This window comes from Amphiura filiformis, chromosome 18, assembly GCF_039555335.1.
Source record: "Amphiura filiformis chromosome 18, Afil_fr2py, whole genome shotgun sequence".
NCBI lineage: Eukaryota > Metazoa > Echinodermata > Ophiuroidea > Amphilepidida > Amphiuridae > Amphiura > Amphiura filiformis.
In genome coordinates this window covers 4338420-4359508 of record NC_092645.1, presented here as the reverse complement: position 1 = coordinate 4359508, position 21089 = coordinate 4338420, and the positions used below count along the sequence as shown (strand labels likewise).

The window sequence follows — 21089 nt, the reverse complement described above, 5'->3', positions numbered from 1 at the left end:
GCCATGCATGCTTGTGATTGGCTGCAATCAAGGTCGGCAGAATGACCATAAAAGGAAATGCAGACCCCACATGCTTTTAAAACATGATAGTATTGCGAATGTAAAAAATGTACATTTTAATTTTTTTGCATAATGCTGCCATGTTTTAAAAACATCGCTGATGAGGAGTCTGAATTGGACTTAAACCAGGTATATGAGACTAATAAGATCCTATATAAGACACTTCAGATTTTCTGTATTCCTACACAATTATTTTAAAACATGGTAACTGCTTCACATCATTTTTGGAAGAAGTAAAATTTGCTAATCAGTGCAGATGGTATGACGAAGGCATTTAAATAAAAGGCCATTCCAGTTGAAATCTATACACCCCCTTTATGGAAGATAAGACTTTAATCTTCTACAAAGGGGTATATATTTCAAATGGGTTTATCCAAATGACTCCCTTCTGCTTTGAAATCTACCAGGGCCCTAGAACGCGGGGCGGCCGGGGATGCCATGCCACCCCACTTTTTGAGAAATTTGTTATGTTTTCTTTTATATCTCTATTTCAATTTGGGCATATATTTGTAAATTGGCCGCCCCACATTTGTGATGGCCGCCCCACATTTGTGATGGCCGCCCTACATTTTTCAACCTTGCTACGGCCCTGAAACCTACACCCCTGTGTGGGACTTATTCACTGTGAATCCATACACCCCCTATCTTATAGAAGACATGATCTTTATCTTCCATCTTCCACAGAGGGAATTTGAATTACCTGAAAGGGTGACTTCATTTGAAATATACACCCCCTTTTTAAGATTACATCTTCCATAGGGGGTGTATGGATTTCAACTGGAATAGCCCATTGTGTGATGACAATTGTAGGGACAGCCAATGTTAAAACAGACAAGATTTCATCTTCAGAAAAAAAAGAGAAAATTTATCTTACACTTCCCATAATGCATTTCTCCCATTTTTATTTCCTGTACTGATTTGGTATCTAGTGCAACATGGATTGATAGTGACGAAACGTAACCTCAATGAACAGAGCACATTCAGATCTTGCAAACTGTTTATTTCTTGACTATGGACCCAGTCTATTCTCAACATGAAAACAAAGGGAATCTGCACAAAATAACGGGAGTGTCATTTGACGAAATGAGGTGATACATCATGTTGCAAGGGATTCTGGGAAGGGGAAGGATATCTTCTCTGGACATAGAATTCCCCATAGAAATACAGACTGCTATCGCCTGAATTGTGATGTGGGTGTATCAGGCAGACACAGTTGTATCCTCAAAGGAAAAATGCTTCTCACTCTATGGCTATGTGCATGACCAACATGGATATTTATGGCTCCAGTAGCTGGCCAGCCCACATTGGACCACTGCATATCAAATACAGCGTCATACTGGGCAATTTTTTGTACTAAAAAAAATTGAATTTAGAAAAGCTGTAACTGATTTAAATGTAGGTCATTATGAATTTAGCTAAATCAGGTAATCAAACATAAGTGGGGCATACTTTTTATAATTTTTTGACGTTTGTCAAATTTTGTCCCCCCCCCCGGCCCCTCCTCCCCTAAAGTCACGTTAATACCCACAAGTAAAAAGTACATTTCAGTAAGGCTAATTAGTACTAGTAGCAGTGCTATAATTATTCCTAGCATGCTCACTTAATATTCAAATAACCCCCTATTTCAAAAACATTTTGAGCATTTTTACCCCTATTTTACACAAAAATGGGTACAAATTGGCTTTAAAAGACACCCACATCTTTATATTTTACCGCTGCTACTTTTAATAATGAGTAATAGGACTTCTAAGTAAAACAAATTACAATTGAGTTAACTTTACCATTACATCCATTTCGACAAACTGGGCAGTGAAAAAATGGCACAAAAAATGTACTAAAAAAGAGCAAATAAGTACAATTTAACTGCAGTGATATTTTTCTAGATTCTTGAAATACCCTTTTTGAGTATGCTTTCATTAAGGGGTACTACACCCCTGTGGTAAATTTGTGACTATTTTGCATTTTTCTCAAAAACTGATAACACACTGGTAACAAAAGTTAAGGTGTTTTAAGGGGGTACTACACCCCTCGATAAATTTGTGTCTAAACTAATAACACAGTGGTAACAAAATTTATGTATATTATAGGGGCAAGGAATCCAATTACTACACTGAAATTTCAGTGACTCAAAACAAGCGGTTCAGTATTTATGATAAGAAATGAGGTACATCCTAGCGGTACCTTAGTTCTTATCATAAATAACGAACCGCTTGTCTTGGGTCACTGAAATTCCAGTGTAGTAATTGGATTCCTTGCCCCTATAATATACATAAATTTTGTTACCACTGTGTTATTAGTTTTTGAGAAAAATGCAAAAATAGACACAAATTTATCGAGGGGTGTAGTACCCCCTTAAAACACCTTAATGTATTCAATATCACAAATAAATGCTTGTGAACAAACTTGAAAATGAATACTTTTTTTTGTGAAATTGAGAATGATCATGCATAGCAAAGGCCTAGTAAATGTTAAGCGAGTTAAGGTGGTTCTGGACCCATTTTGGAAGTGCTCTATTTATGTTTTAAACATATTAATTGAGTAGGGCAGAGAACACTGATCCATATGTTTTTTGTTTGAAGCTAATCGGACATACAGTTTTCATAATACATACATTTTAAATGTCTTTGTATTGTATTGTTTTATCAATAATCAATACAGTTAATGAGCTAATATGACTTGAAAGTGCTCATTAATATGTAATTTTGTTAATATTTTGCTAAAATCAATGCATAAATGTTCATAACATTTTTATTTAACAGAATATTGGTTTCAAACTTGGTCAAAGTGTTCCTAATGACTTCCAGATAATTTATGCATAATTAATGAGCTAGCCGCCCTAATTTGCATAATTAATTAGCATTTATGCAAATTAGCTCATTAATTATGCAAATATGCAAATGAGGGGGCGGCTTCACTATGTAATACATTAGAACATATTAGAAACACTTTGACCAAGTTTCAGGGCAAAAGTATGCAAAATAAAAGTACCATGAACATTTATGCATTGATTTTTAGCAAAATATTGGCAAAATTACATATTAATGAGCCTTTACAGTCCTTTTAGCTCATTAACTATATTGATTATTGATAAAAACAATAAGATACAAAGAAAATATAATTTGATGTAGTATAGAAACCGTATGTCCGATTTGCTTCAAACAAAAGGCATATTGATCAGTGTACTTTACCCTACTCAATTAATCTGTTTAAAACATGCTCAAAGCATTTCCTTATTTCTAGAAAATGCATCCAATACCACCTTAATGCTAGGCTAACACTGGGTCTGCAGTAACTAGGAAGGAAGGATATTTTCTTCATTAGGAACTCATACTTGTATATTTATAATTAGAAACATACATTGAAATGTACCTGTACACCTATAATGTAGGCCTACATACTTGAACTTCAGGTGAATAGTGACTTTTTAGCGAGGCAAGATGGTGTTTAGCCAACTGAGAACTACTGCCTTTCTTACAACATTTCTGATTGGTTTATTAATTATGCTATTCATGCAAGTGACTAATCAAAATAGAGCTTTCAAATCTCTGAGCAAAGCTCAATCCACTTCTGCTGGCCTAACTTAATTCTTACCATATCTTTGATTCATGATATATCTCTTTTGTAAGGTATAATTCTTAGAGGCCAACAATAAAATGGAATTGACTAGTTTGATCAGCTCGTAATAGGCAGGAAATGTTGGGCTTTTACCACTATGCCGAAAAGTAGACCCACATTAAAAGTGCAATTAGTTGTCCTGCCTGGTCTTTATTTTGTGTGTTAAAAAAAGTAGACAAAGTATAGGACTTGATTTGATAATTTGTGATGCTTCTGGCGAGATGTCACAAGAAAATGCTCAAAATAAAATATTGGGGAGTCAGTATTTCAATAGGGTGTGTATGGATTACAACCGGAATAGCCCAATACATGAAATATTATTAATGGTGTAAATAATTCCGCTTTCTGCAGCCTCATATTTTGGTGCATGTTACACAACATCCTACCAGTTGAGAGGGTTACACAAACTCTAGCTTTGAAATAATCGCTACCATAACAATATTCACTGCTATCAAAACAAACCCAATCTTCCTATCATTATCATAGTGATCGTCATGGTCAAACTCAAGAGGTCACTTCAAGCAGAAGCTTGCTCTCTGACCAATGCAATGCCAGATATATTATATAGTTTTCTGCCTTCATCTTTATGAATTAATGAAAACTTCTTGCATATAATTACTACTGTTCAATTGGTTGCCATGGTACACATCCATTCACAGCATGATATAAAGAGTAAGCTTTGAAACTTTATTCCGAAGATCAAAAGCAATATGCCTAAGTACTACTAATCATTGGGCTAATTATGCTAATACGATGTACTGATGTAGGCCTACATGTAGGCTATATATTATGGCCTGTTGTGAAATTTGTTGAACACTGCCAAAAGGGCTTTCTTTTTCTTTCTTTTTTTTGTTGCAAACAGACAAGTACTGTAATCAAGAATTAATAAAGGGTAAATCCCTCATTTTCACTGGGTATATTTTGACCAATCAATTGTCCAAGGTAGTTTTTAAAATGTATCACGTATGTAAGCCTACGACAACATTCTTTTAGACAATATTTGGTGCAAAATCATCTTGCTCAAAGGGTTTATTTTTAAATGCAGAATAAAACCTACAAAAAAGAATCCTGATGATACAAAAATGTATATGAAAATCTGAGTATTCAAGCATACAGCATCATCTGTTAAGAACCTAGCGACTGGTACCCAGTAATTACTTCAGACAAGAACGTCTCGAGTGGGTTTGCTGGTTTCCATGCTGATAGGCTGTCTATGCCTGCGGCTGTTCACCTGTGGTGATTGTCTTTTAGGTCAGATGTGTAGTACTTATGTAGGACATAAGTTTTATAATCAAAGTTTCGAAATAATCACCATGTTTGTTTTAGCCTTTCAACAAGGTTTTGCCTGGAGCACCGTAGTGGGAGCACCATCTATCTTATTCTACTCGCCGCTTCGGCTCGCATCTGTCGCGCCTTCACCACTCTGTCGCGCCTTTGCCGTTCAGCTCGCGGCTTCGCCGTTTGCACCCTAGGATCGCAAGGTCTTTGACAAAGACTATGTTTGTTTATCATTTGAGGTCTTCATGAATTCAAAGGGTAGGGGATCAAGTTGGAGAAAAGTTTCTATAGTATTTCGGTAGTAGTATTGATATTTAATTTCAGTGTTCTGCAGATTTCAGATATAGTCAGACAACAGCCGAGTTGCCATGTTCCCGGGCATGTTCCCCGAGTGATGACCAGCGCACTACCAGTACCCGTAGCACAGATTACGGAACTACGAATAGCGCATTAGTGGGCAAAGTCCCTGTGTTATGTATGCAATGAAAATTATCGCATATTCATGAGGGCCAATCATTGCATCAACCATGCCTAACAAATTACACATGCGATGTATGCCTTCGCATAAATACATGATAGAGCGTTTGTGTGCCTTCGTCTTTATGTGAAAAATACATAATTATGGGCATTGAAGTTTCTTATGTTACAATTTATGGAACAATTGGCCCTCATTTTTAAAAAACATAGATGATGCTGGGACGTTGCCGATTGCTGAATTGTTTGTAGTTTATCAGTCTATGACCCATATGATGATATCCATGAAGGCGATCAAATTCAGAGTTAATACCAAACCACTCACACTTTATACAAGAATGTACCAACATATCTGTTTCGCTTGCACTTTAACATTGACTATTAAATTCATACGTTCATGATTTTGACAAGAAGAAAAAATATCTCCGAGTTGGTCTAATTCAGAAGTGGGCTTAGTGTCTTTCCATGCATAGGCTTATCAGATGCAGACATAAATGTGAATTGGGATTTGAAAATACTGACCACATGTAGGTTCCATAGAATGGACTATTCCAGTCGAAATCCATACACCCCCAAAGGAAGACATGATCTTAATCTTCTACACAGGGAGTGTGAATTTAAAATGGAGTTACCCTGAATGGGTGACTCCACTTGATATTTGCACCCCCTGTGTAGGAGATTTCTGTCTTCCATAAGGTTGTGGTTGTACGGATTTCAACTGGAATAACTCAATAAGACATTTTGCATACCTGTATCTCAAAATGGCATCACAAATCACATTCAAACATTTGTATCAGATAACAAACATCAAAATCACATACTTGATGATTCCATGTTCAAAACAAAACAAAGTGAAGCATCTAGAATTACATTGTACAAATACATCATGGACTAATCCACTTGAAATCCATACACCCCCTGTGGAAGACATGACCTTAATCTCCCACACAGGGAGTGTGAATTTCAAATGGGTGACTCCTACACAGGGTGTGTAGATTTGGTCATGTCTTCCACAGGGGGTGTGTGGATTTCAACTGGAATTGCCCATGATGTAGAAGTAAGAGTAAAGAACAGTACCATTGACATTACAAATGGAGTTGGAGCTAGGATTGGGGGGGGGGTACTCAGTACAAATGACCATACGGGGATTTGGTATATTTATGGGTCCACACAGTTGATACTGAGTGAAAGGATATCAATCCATTTGAGTGGAGGCATATTTGATACATTATGCTTATACATATATGTATAAATGTACATTCTAGATGTTTCAATTGGGGGCAATGATGATTATGTTAGCATTATTCTGCTCAAGCATGCATGAGTTATTATGAATCAGAGTTAAAGTTGAGTCTGATTGAATGCAAGTAAAAGAGTGCTGATTTAACTTGAAACAAATAATATACGGATACCGTGATCAATTGATAAATACTAGCTCAACCATCAAACCTGGTTGAGCTGTATAATAAGAATTGATCATGAGTTCGCTTCTGATCCCTGTAGGTATATGTATGTTTGTCACAGGATTTAACCATGGGTTATTGTAATTTAACCCCCTGGACACTACTGGTCATCTAACAGAATTTCTGATTGGTTGATAACTTGAAATGCTCATTTCAATTGCCAATCATGACTAGGCTTTAAACTCTTTATGGTCAAACTTGCATTTGCAGATGATGTTATTAACAACCTCCTTGATTGGTTCATAACTGGAAACAATATTCATTTTGGCCAATCGGCAGGTAGTTCTGAAGGGGTTAAGATATTTATGATGGCAATTGAATATAATTTGAAATGAGTAAAAGGCTTCAAGTTTGAGTCAATTTCTCATATAAAGGGTAATTAGTCACTTTACATCTCCCCCCCCCTTCATTCACATCTTGATGAGAAATATAATTTGAGGGCTCAGTGCAACATTGCTTCATCTCCATCGGGCTATTCCATTTAAAATCCACACTACCCCTGTGGAAGATTTAGCTAAAGTCTTCTGCAGAGGGAGTATGAGTTTCAAATAGAATAGACAATTAGGTAACTTCATTTGAAATACTCACTCCAGGTGTGGAATATGTAATTCTATAGTACAGGGGGAGTATGAGTTTCAAAATGATTAACCCTGACCAATTACATCTGAAAAACATACTCCCCCTTGTACAAGATATTTTCAAACTCTTCCACAAGGTAGTGTGGATTTTAAATGGAATAGTTCATTTTGGCTATTTTCAGAAAATGTACATAGGAATATAATTAATCAACCATATGATGAGGCCTTGTTACATGTATACTGGCTTATAACTTTGAAAAGGGGTGTATCATGGAGATAAGGCTTTGTGCTACTGAAAGAAATTTAGCATTTTCGCCAAAATGGAATGAGGCAGCATTACAATGAGCCCTAGACATTGACCCTTTGCATGGTCATCTCAAAACGAGGTTATACCTGCAAAATGCATGTTCTGTATGCGTATGAGTGCCTGCCAAACATGTGCTTTAATTACCTGGTACGCTTTGCAAAAGCCTTCTGGGGCATTAATTAGCACTTTTTGCCCATGCATTTGCAGGTAGAACCTTGTTTTGGTAGAAGATGACGGATCTGTGCAAAGGGAGAATATCAATGGTTTTAGTATAGCAATGGTTTTAGTATAATATGATAGCAATGAATGGTTACAATATATAGCATGAATGGTTTAATGTTTTCAGTCATGTCAGTTGTTAGCTAGTCCATATTGAATATAAAATAGGAACATATATGTTTTTAATATCTGCAACTTCATGATTAACTTTGTCCACTTTTCATCATGTGCCTTATGATCACACGCAGGGCAGGAAATCCTTTCAAACTCAAGACCAAAAACTTTACCATATAAATATGTTGCAGATTTGAACATGTAAGTTCCTGTTTACAATTCATTATCCGTATTTAACCTAATTAGTGCAACTCCCCTAATTAGCATTTGTCTAATCTTCATCTGTTCAAGTACAGCCTTTCAATGCAATTATAGCAGGGAAAGAGGTGTACCACAAAATGTTGGCATTTATACAGTGCCTTTTGAGTGACATGTATCAAAGCATTTTACATGCTGTTAGAATGTACACTACTCATAACAGCTCCCCATTTCACCCCTGGGTAGAGAGAGGCAAGTGAGGAAAGTGCCTTGCCCAAGTGCACAACATAATGGCACCGCCGAGATTCGAGCCTGTATTGCTGCACCACCGTGCCCCAAAATCATCTCAACATATAGCTGTAACATGTGTTATTATTTCTATATATTTTCAAGAACTCTAAAACGTTCTTTTGCATGTGAATATCCAGTTTGGCTTTCAAAATAGGGTAATTAAATAAAAGCCCCTTCAGATGCAGTGGCGGTGCTAGAAATCTTTTTCTTGGGGGCGCATTGAGGGGGCCAAGTGAATTTCAGGGGTGGTCAAAATCAACAAATTTTGCACAAAATTGCCACAAAAGTGGACATTTTCTTAATTTTGGGTTTTTACTGGGGGGCAACAGGGTTCTGACTGGGGTATTCCCCCCCCCCCCCTGGCTCCACCACTGTTCAGATGACCTATGATATAAGGGTACTAATTAGGTCAAATACAATAATTTGATCTGGTTATTGTCATGTTAACTGCCAATGACACAGTATAATTGGAATATCTCAATAAAATATAGTCATTCCTTATTATACCCAACTAAAGACAGTTTCTAATTGGAATGGTCTTAATGATAGATGGATGATTTGAGTCATGGCTATTCCAACTAAAATCCATACACCCCCTATGGAAGACATGAACTTAATCCTACACACAGGGGTGTAGATTTCAAAGAAGATTTTAAGATGTCTTCTATGGGGGCATATGGATTTCAATTGGAATAGCCCGATAATGGATGGATGGTTTGAGTCATTCAGTTATTCAAGCTTTAACTGGGCTTACCATGCTTGATGAAGTACTTGAGTTGTAGCTTGATTCGTTGCGAGGTGCTGAAAGATACGCCTATGAAGCGTACAAGTAATCGTGCAAGTGCGAGGTTAAAATTGAAACACTTCAACGATGTGATATGCATTAAAAAAACAGTGCAATACTATAAAGATGGAATTTGCAAATCAATAAGTGGCACTAGGATACACAACATGCTCATCTATGAAGGCACAGTTCTTTAACCCCAATACATATATTTGCACATTCATTGAATGAACTTTGAAAATTTGGGTACAAAAACTCATACTCTGAAACTTGAGGTCCAATTTTTGCACTATAATTGTTTAATTGAGGTTATTGAACTATGCCATTGGGATGAGGACATTGTGGTCAATAGTGTGGTATATTTGTAAGCTGCTTCTTAATTGTACTGTAAAAGTGGGAACTTTCACATTATATTCATTTGTTTGCAGTTTTGCTCTCAACTTAAGTCAAGAAAAAGTTAACCACAATTACAAAGCAGTGCCCCCACCCCATATAACTTGTTGTAGGAACTTTTTCTGCTAATCCAGATTTATACAGGATTCCAGATGAGTTTTGGGGTCTTTTGACCCCATACAATTGCCAGAAGATCCCATATGGCGTTAAGGTGAACACCTTTATAATAAGTCACAATTTGCGATTTGTAGACACCATATTTTTCAGATTTCAATTTTGAAAATTCATAACTTGAAAGCTAGCAGGAACCTTGATTCCATATATGTACATGAATGTTCTAAATCAGCAAGATCATGCAACTTTAATAGCAATAGATTTGCGAAAGCATGTATTTTGCCTTTTGATGACCAAAAGCTAAGTAATATTATACAGTAAGCCAAATAATCAAGGTACCAGTTATGTTCACCCAGGTATATGCTAAACAAAGATAAATATGTCAAAACTAAAACAAGCAACCAATAGCTGTACCATTTAGCTCTGATTTAAGACCTTACTTGTTGAAATTGGTTGAGAAGTAAAGAAACAGTGAACTAAAACCTAAGGAAGTAACGAAATCAAAAATTGCACTTTCATGTTCTTATAAACACTGATAAATGGAAAGAATGTCGCTAGTTTTAATGTGCTAATCAATGGAAGCATGGCGCTCTCTTGTTCGAGAATGCTTTGTGTACAAATCAATAAGGCATGTAATGGAACAAAACTGCAACTTTTGAATTTGCATCTTCCTTGGGTTAAGGATTATTTTGGCTTTATTTCTGGACCGATTTTAACCGAACAGGGTCTTAATTCAAGCTGAAAGATGCAACTATTGGCTTCTGGCTCTAATTATAATATATCTACCTTTGTTTAGGATAGGGGTAACAATAACTGGTACCTTAATTGTTTTGCAGACTGTATAGTGCCGATGAACATTATAAGCTAGCCTAGTAGTGCATAATTCACACTCAACATTGAATTAAACTAATCAACACTTACACTCAAATCGCTGACATCACGATAGCCACCGATAAAAAGCTCCCCCTCTAGTTGACTTATATCCAGTGCGCTTTCCTGTGACACAGGTGTTAGATATTCTACTGTTGTTTGTTGTCCGTCAATGAATGCCACTGTACTGATTCCATTTCCACCGCTAAAGACACCAAGATTGTACATAACTACTGTATAGGTGGTGTTGGAAAGTAAGCTACCATCGCCAACATAAAGCTGGAGAAAAAAATTAACACACATAAAGTTAATGAAGTTACTTGTTGGATGTGCAATATCACAGCTTACAATATTATTGTGATATTATTTCACTATCATGATGCAATATTTTGCCATGTCATCAGGATTCATATGAAAGAATTGTACGACTGTGGATTTTGTTCGTTTATAACAATTCCTATGTAAAATGATGATGATTGACCACTAAGCTAGTGGCTTCATCAGACGGGCAACTCACCACATCTGACTGTCTCCCCCTCCATGGACAACTGCAGAGGGTGTGATGAATCGGTCAAAGGTGCCAAAGTCTGCAGACCCCCGTCCTTGTTCAGAGGGTCACAACTCACATCCCCTTTGTGGATCCAAATGGTCCCAAGCCACGTCCGGCAGTCCTGCCGCCCCATGACCAATGACTTCAGAGTCCTCCCAACCGATGGAGTGACCCATATAGAGGCATCTTTGACTGATTCATCACAGTCTCTGCGGTGCTTTGTGTTGTCCATGGAGGGAGGCAGTCAGATGTGGTGAGTTGCCATTCTAATGAAACCACTAGCGTAATGGTGAAACATTACTCAAATGCGTCGGAGTACAACATCATCATTTTACATAGGAATTATTAGAAATGAACAAAATCCACAGTTGAAATCAACATTCCTGATGAACTTGTTTAAAGAATTTGGACGGCCTGAAAAATCTGTCACATAAAACAGTGAATAGTAAGTATGAATTTTAAAATGAAATTAACTATTTAGCGCATCCGAATGCATATAAAAACACAATTTCACATTGACTATATCAATCATAATGTACAAAAGTACACCTGCTGGTGGTGTGGTCAAATCAGATGAAGTCATTTCCAAGTTATTTTATAATCTTTCTTATTTTTTTTCATTTTAATCTCTCATTTTTCCTTTCAAGTTCAAATCTAAAGAGATTTAATTGAATTATTTTAAACTGAAATTTGTGAATGAGCTCATCAATTTCTCAGGCCTTAGAAAGTTGTATATCATTTAAACTTTATATAATATGGGTGAAAGATTAGAAAATATAAACCCAAATTTCTAATTATTTAGAAATTATTTTTCTCTATTATTGCTTAAAGGAGGATTTCGTGATCCTAGCATCCTCTTTTATGACATTTTTCAGTAGATATCCACAAAAAAAGCTTATTTCCAACATTTCAGTTGATTCCGATTTTGCGTTTGCGAGTTATGTATGATTATGTGTATTACACTGCTCCATAGACAATGTGTTGTAATTTCGTTCTGGTGCCACAGAACGAAATTCAAATTTGGCGATATTTTTGCTAAACGAATTAATCTGCAAGAAACATAAACATTATGTAGCCAGAGGTATTCAGTGGTGTAAAAATCTCAACTTTTTTTGGGGAAAAGTGATATTTTATGATCTTTTGTGTTTTGCTTACCAGCGCTTTGAAACTGTCTTGAAAAGGCGCTTTATAAATGTTGTAGTATGTATGTATATGTATGTTGTTGAGCAAAAAGTTTCCTTCAGTATTTATAGGCTGAAGTATCTCTGGAATAAGGTTCCAGAGCAGTAATATCAAGAAAACACTGATTTTTTCTCCCCAAAAATCATATGGATAGATGCATTTTAAATTTATAAAAAAAATGGAAGTGGTAAATATTTCTTGGAAACATTTGACTTGTACAATGTACATGCAATAATCATGATATAATTGAAGGACTCACTTTCTAATTTGAAATCATGGCTATAAACAAAATACATCCCATTCCCCAGGACAAAGTCCTTTAACCCCAGTATTTTCGTACAGGTAAAAAATGACCTTGTGGCTGCTGCGTATCAAACATCATTCCCTTCAGCATAAGATCCAATGAAAGATACCAGGTTAGTGAATGTAGCTTTATGAACTACGCAGTATGAAGTGAGACTGTCAAGGCACTTAGTGAATAGCTGTGTACTTCACTTAAAACCAAAGCGGGAAGCACACTGTTATTTTCTGTATTGACTTAAAATTACATGCGGAGATTGCAAATACAGCATGCGTTAAGTTTCAGGTGCCACTGAGGTAACAAGTAATCAGCTCTTCCATTTAAAATCCATACACCCCCTGTGGAAGACATTACCGTAATCGCCCACATATGGGGTGTAGATTTCAAATGGAGTCACCCATTTAGGTAACCCCATTTAAAATTCATACTCCCTGTGTGGAAGCTTAAGGTTATGTCTTCCACAGGGGGTGTATGGATTTCATTTGGAATAGCCCAACAGACTGGTCACAACTCCTGGCCCGAGCCAGTGACTTCTGATTAAAATCGCAAACTTAGCATGACATCATTTCTGTCTCCAAGGCAAGGGAAGTCTTAGTTCCAATAACTGCCTTAAGTGGGTTTTTATGAATGAAAAAAAAATCTCTTTATTCTTTACAAATACATTATTAAAAGGTTCTAAAGTCGTATTATTTTGACATCCAAAACGTACGACCAACTTCTTGATATTTTGATAGAAATATGCAAATTGTGATAAAAAATCAACTGATTCTGCTAGTGAATTAAACTCTTGTTTTCTTGATAACACCCTCAAATAATGTTATACAAATATTAACTGTCTATGAGTGTGATGCTCGAAATATAATCACGAGGTGAAAGATGGATTGTTCCATTCCATGAGCGGGCAGCGAGTGGAATGGAACAATACATCTTTCACCAGTGATATATATTTCACCATTACAAATTTAAGACAGTTAATATTTGTTTTATATCACTCATGCATAAATTCTATTACTAAAATACTATTTAAGGTAGGAAATACATTTTTTCATCAACATAACACCATGTTTTGCCGTGATATACTTCACATTTTGGGGTCCACCCCATAACTAAATCGGCGAGTCCAAGAGTGCAGGCGCACTACGGCAGGCACTGTGATGGTAAAGACTATCACACGGAGAGGGTGATGGTAAAAATGATAAATGGTAATCAACCAATGAACTGTCTAGAATTTATGTATGAGTGATATAAAAGGCGCTTACATTTCTGTAGGATCATGATTTTAACATCAGCTATTAATATTTTCGGAGTCATACAGAGAGTGCAAATAACAGCTCCTGCAAGGGCTTGCCCAGAGACCCTGGGGAGGGACTCATAATTATAGTCCAAAATGCATAGTTCTACTGATTTTGCAAGCACCACAGGGGCGGGCAGTCCCTAAAACAGGTCTGAATATCATACTGTACTGCATCTTAAATGTAAAATCTGCCCTTTTGGAACCCTGTTTCATCATATCAAAGACAGGATTTTGCCCTTGGAATATCATCCAGGCTGCTTTAAATAGCTGTAAAAATAGTAGGGATGCAAGCAGGTCTGTAGACAAAACCTGCAAATCTGGAAATAGCGTGTGAATTTGGGCTAAAAAGCCAAAAAATAGTGTGATGAAAATAAAAGAAATTGCAGAAATTTGGACCCAAAAAATCTGTAATTCCAGATTAATCCTGTAAACTAAGGGACTGTTCACAAACACTTGTAAGGGGGGGGGGGCTCATGCAAAAAGGGGGCCCTGAAAATTTGTGACCCTCCTAAGGGTGGGCCCTGGAAAAAATGACAACAAATTTTCCTGGAAAAATTGAGTTTATATGCTTTTCTATGGGGTTGACCCATAATTTTCATGTCAAAAAGGGGGCCCTGAAATTTTTGGGGTCTGTAAAGGGGGGCCCCAAAAAATTTATGCGATGAAATTTTTTTGCATCAGGCCCCCCCCTTACAAGTGTTTGTGAACGGCCCTAACATCCCTGACATAGGGCAGCTATTAATTCCAACACATTGAATTCCCTACCTCAACAAGTGATCCAGTCGTTACTCTCCATTCCAAATAAATCCTCCTACTGTTAACTCCGACAGCAAAATACAACCCTTGCTTGGCGGGACTTGCGCCCCCATCCTGGTACATCAGCATGCCGTAATCGTTGCAATATTTGAAGCGGAATTCCAGTACGCTTTCTGCTCCATTCAGCTGGTTGGTGGCGGGGTCTGCTACGCTACTGTATCTGATATATGCGTCTATGTCTATGTATTTTTCTGGTAGGGCCTGCCCTGTACATATATTTACATGTGTTCCTGTAATAAAATAATATATAAGAATGTTCCTTACTTACTTTTTGCACAAATAATTTTAAAATTAAAATTGATTTTTCATTCAAATAAAGTTTTGTGATGTCTATTTTCTTAATAAAAAAAAAAAAGGTTTATCTCAAAGCTCACGAGTGGTTTGAAAAAAAATGCAATTTTTTTTTTTAATTTTCTCGATTTGGTATTTTTATGGTATTTTGAGAAAAAAAAATCAGATTCAGAAAAAAATAATTTTTTTTTTTGAAATAAAAAATTCTGCATTTCTTTTTTTCAAATCGTACAGTTTTACAAATGTGCGCGCAAGCTTTGAGACAAACCACTTTTTTTTGGCCTTATGTATTTTGTTTTTTATTCCACATCTTAGCCTTCATCTCAATTTCCAATTTGTTGCATCATGTCACATTTGTACATGTTTGGGCCCTTACATTTACAAAATGTAAATTTTCAGTTTGGTTACTACTATTTTTCCCAAATATTAAACCTACCTACTTATACTAGTAAATTGAATTATTCTTTACAACCCACAAACATTATCCAGAGGATTATTCCCAGCTTTGTATATTTTCATGTTCATGACATTGACCATAATTATGCTGAAATGAATAAGCCAGATGATTCGAAATTGAAATTGAACTACCATGTGTTGATCCAATGCCACACACATGGAGGTTATGCCATTGAATAGAAATTAAAACACCTCTAAATATTACAAAAGACCTGATAAATTTATTTTTAGGATCTTTGAAAATACATGTAGGAAACAATCATTGTATTTTAAACCCCAAATTATTATAATGGGTTGAAAATGATCAGATAGCGATAATATTTGCACAGTATTTTTTCAATTCAAGGGTTTTCTGAAACTGGCAAAAGGTTTTTTTCCATTTTACCCTATCCTATAGGGCCTGATTATCGACATTTGTTTATTTGTTTTTAGAGCTGTCTGTTGTCTACTATCAATTTATTTAAACATTATTATTGTATTATTATTATTATTATTATCATTGTTATTATTACAAATTTTCCCATCATGTTTGTACTTCATGCAGTTATCACTTAAAATTGCCAATTCAAAACCCTTTGAGTACTAACTACATTGTATGATGTAGTAAGAACTTGTCGTTGAGGTAAAGCATCATTTTATATCAATAATTTCTGGATTTCTATACAACAACTTTTGCGAAATAGGAATCATACTAACAAAATCATCCTGATAAATTTATTTTAGGAAAAATTACAAATCATTTTCAGCACCCAACACAAAATTAGACACAGCATAGAGCCAATCTATTTGTGCAAATCATCAATCAATTATTGTAGTGGCTTGTTGGAAGACATTAATTAAGCCATTTATTTTCTTTTTGAATTGACATACTCAGAGAAGGTAGGCCTATCTTACCCTTCCCAAAATCCTTTGTAACATGCATCACCTAATAACAGTAGGCCCATTCCATGTCAACTCCAGGGATGTGCACGCAGCACCTCTTCAATTTTTTCTTTTTCTGTGTGGTGGTAGATATTGATGAGAAAGTAAAATCCGAAAATTTGAGCTTCATTCTCCATTTAGTTTTCCGTGGCATCGATTTGAAATTTAGAGGTCAGCGTAAAAATGTGCATAGCGAAAGCGATGTTTGGAGGTCCATGAATGTATAAAGGGAACCATTTACAACTTTGAAAAGTATGTATCCTGGGGTACTTATTTGTGTAGAATTCAAATCTGGCATCAGAAAACTTGTAACTCCTTTACTTTAAAAGATATAGGGCCCTCAAAATGCAACCGTCCATCGGGACCAACTTTGGGGGTCAAAACTCCAAAAGTAAAAATAATTTATTGTCCATTTTTTTTGCTAGTCAGAGCCCTTTGGTAGGACATTACTCTTAACCAATATTGAGCTTATTAGAATATTTTTAGCTGAGATATTACCCATGCAAAACCCCAATTGTACATTTTTTGTACATGTTGACCCCCCTGAAAACCAATGTCAGGCATTTTGATCCACCATCAACTTCAGGTATGTTGAAAATATGTCCTTGGACAACATTTCTGAGAGATATTGGTTTTGGGACTCGATGGCTTCAACACATCAGTAAGGTTTGCATTCTCCATAGAGTTGTACATAAGTCATTATACATGCGAAATCAAAATGTGTGTGAGAATACAACTCTATGATGCAACATTTTGACGCTGACCCCTAAATTTCAAATTGATGCTTAGGGAAAACGCTCAAAATGAGTATGAAGCTCACATTTTCGAATTTTACTTTTCATCAATATCTACCACCACACAGAAAAAAAAAAATTGAAGAGGTGCTAAATCCCTGAGTTGACATGGAATGGGTCAGTATATGCCCAGATGGATGAAATGACACTTTATATAGGCCCTACAGGTTCCCTTTGTTTTCATTGGGGTTTTCATGTTGAGAATAGACTGGCTATTATTAAAACAAGGGTCGTTAGTCAAGAAATAACTATCTTTTGCAAGATCTGGATGCGCTCTGCTCCCGGGGGAGGCACTCCCTATCTGAAATGGCAGGGATGTGCCTCGGCCATGTTAAAAGTAGGGGGCATTCAGGTCAAATGTACAATTACAAAAATATGGGGTCATTCAGTACACAGCCTCAAAAAATGGGGTCATTCGGTATGAAACTTTGAAAAAAGGATGGTCATTGGGGTAACAAATTGTAAAATGGGAGTCATTGGGTACAGGATTGCCAAAAGAGCATCATTTATAAGTACACATAAATAAGTGCCAAACTGCGAAAAAACAACTTGGCCACCTTGGAAATTTGAGAAATCTCATTATTTCTGGAGGAGAACACAAATACCACCTAAATTTGGGAATTAAAAAGGGGTCATTGGGTAGCAGGAAATAGAAAAAAGAGGGTCATTGAGTACATGAATTTTTTTTAAAGGGGGTCATTGGGTAATAGGTAGGACCATAACACAAAAAAGGGGGTCATTGGGTACAAGCCAGTTTGAAAAAGGGGGTCTAACCCGAGGCACATGATGCATATCTGTAATGGAAGTGCCCCCGGGCTCTGCTAATTGTACTTTTTATCATTATTGACCCATGTTGCACTAAATGTAGATACATGTAGCAAATCAGTACAGAAAATTGAAATGGAAGAAATGCATTGTGGGAAGTGTATGATATCTTGCCTGTGAAACACTAAAATAGCATTTCCTTTCAGGTGTCCCTATTTGTGAACAAAGAGTCTGTATTAATTAATGATGTGCATTTTGTTCCAACAAAAGCTTTTGACCTTGAACAAATGGGTTTATACTAGTTTAGTAGTACCACAGATCCTACACTTTCCAGAGTCTGTGGTTATACCAATCAAATTATGCACTTAAGCCTTTGTTTGATAGTGTTAGCAATAATTGCAGTACATTAAAACTAATTATTCAAGATGTAGTAAATAATTTATATAAATAGAGACAGTAACAATACTCATTAGTCATAAAATAATAAAGTAGCCTAATATTGAGACTAGAATTTAAGAGGAAAATGGCAAGGATGAAAATTGTTTAAACAATTTAGAATTTATTGTAATACTTTTCTATCAATCATTATTCAAATTTTAATTATTTTAACTTTTTCTTTTAAAAAGAAAATAATTCAATAACATTTAAAAAATGAATGATGCTTTATACATGTAGACCATGTTGTGCTAATTACATTTTGACAGGGGTGTGCTGCTGGAACTCTGAAACCCCTGTAGACCAAAGGGACTTTTAAACCTGAAAAAAAAAGCACAGCTGATTTGACAGTTTTTGACCAATTTTTTCAAATCAGACTTAGTGAATACAATAATACCGTACTGACGCGAGTATAGTCCCACCCCGTTTTTGGGTGAACATTTTTCAAAATTGAGGGGTGGGACTATACTGAATTCAATTAAAAAAAAAAAAAATTTTAATTTTTTATTTTTTTCGATTTTATAGTGTCCCTGGACCTAGACCTAAATGCTAGGATCATTCATGGTTGACCTAAAAAAATTTAAAATTGAATTTGAATGCATTTTGATATCATTAATAGAGTATGACATGAAAACAAAGTATCAATTTTCATATTAAAAACACAAAACACCGTGCAAAATTCAATTTAAAAAAAAAATCAACCATGAATGATCCTAGCATTTAGGTCTAGGTCCAGGGACACTCCAAAGCCGAAAAAATAAATAACTTAAATTTTTTCGAAAATTTGGGGGTGGGACTTTACTCGAAGGTGGGACTATACTCGCGTCAGTACGGTACCTGGAAAAGGGAGGCCTTTTTGTTTCATTGAACCTTCCAGAGTGTTTCTTGTATAATTAGTATTTAATAGCAAAGCTATAGCAAGCAGCTCTTCCTCTAGCTTCCTCTAGAGACATCTTTTTTCAAACCTTATGACTGAATTTATTGTGTACATACTACATGTAAATGAATCATGAAAGTACTCCGTTCTTCGGAAGGGATGTTAAGCCGTTGGTCCCATGTGCAGAGAGCCATACCTGTACATGTATCTTGCAGCCAGTTTTGAAAAGAGTAGGGTGTTAACCCCTGAGACTTGTTCAACCGGTCCCGGTATTCAAATGGACCCCAGTGGAAATAAGCTTCAATGTTTTCTTGTGTTATCCAGGGTTGTCAAAACTGGAACAATTCAATTCAATATTACAAATCAGATTGAAGTGGCCAACAAAAAAGTGCGAGGGGACAAGAAACATGTTTTACTCTGCCTAATGGAAATTCATGAACCAATCAGCGATCGTTATTTCAAGCTTGTCGCCACACGGTTTGTTTTTGTTTAGTGACGAAGGAGCGCAAGCTGGCTAGGACAGAGACTAAGAAAATTTACACAAACTTGCCCTGTGCTTGCCTTGCTATCCTACTTTTTGGTGCATGTCAATGACTTTTAGTGTAAATATTAGGTTTGTGACAGCTGTGGAGAAATCTGGTTTGCTCTATTGGTATTAAGAAGGTCAAAATGTTGTTAATTAAATTGTTTTTAAATAAATTTCAGGTTATATACATATAAGTGATTTTGAATTTTCTCTTTCTAATAAGGCCAAATAAAAAAAATAAACATGTTTCACGTCCCCTCCCGCTTCCTTTTTTGAGGTTTCTTCAATTTTATTTTTATTTTTTGAAATTCAGTAACTTTTCGAAAAATATGTCTTGGAAGTCGAGATGCTTTCTATATAGCCTTAATTGCTAATATACAAGAAACACTTTTATAAGGTTTTGTGATAGTTAGAGGGGTGGGGGCCTATCTCTCAGAACAACAAATAAAAAGAGGCCTCCTCCTTTTTACAGCCATTATTGTATACGCTAAAACAGCTCTAATTATGGGTATTTACACAGACTTTGCGATAAAAATTAAAAAGCCCCCTCTTCCTCCCTTTTTTCAAAAACCCGGACGTGAAACATGTCTTTTATTTTACTTGGCCTAAAAGTACCATTGTATTTTAAGAATAGGAACAATTAACAGGACCAATAAAATTTAAACGCTTATCAATAAACATATTTAGAAACAATTAAAAGGGTAAAGGCTATCTGTAAGCAAATGTTTACAAAGTGTACTGCAAACCAGGAAAACAGTTGTATTGACTTATCTCATTATCCCTAGGTAGTTGTCAGGTCGTAAAAAGCAAGAGGGTGCAGGGACTTTTTTAATTTGCATATTGTCACAAAAAAGCTCACTTTAGTCAAAAAAGGTCAAAATTTTGGGAAGGTCTACTTTTCACAAAATCCCCCTTTCAAATCTGCTACCCCCCCCCCAAAAATTTCTGTGTACGGGCCTGGTAGTAATCACTACTCATATCAGCTTAATTGCCAATGACTTGTTTAATGGAGGAGGGGGTGCACATTATAATTATATTGTAAAACATTACAATTTTTGAATATATTCTTCCACTTATTGTGAAAATGGTTGCGGCTTTTTAGCAAAAAACAAGATAATTGTCA

General features: G+C 35.9%; 1 protein-coding gene across 1 annotated transcript in view; it reads right to left on the bottom strand.

Moving 5' to 3' along the window:
* Nucleotides 1-21089, bottom strand: part of LOC140139768 (uncharacterized) — a 156165-nt gene that overhangs the window by 133428 nt on the left and 1648 nt on the right. Inside the window, 2 exon segments of the mRNA XM_072161475.1 lie at nucleotides 10810-11037; nucleotides 14851-15131. Of these exon segments, the coding sequence (XP_072017576.1) occupies nucleotides 10810-11037; nucleotides 14851-15131 (509 nt within the window).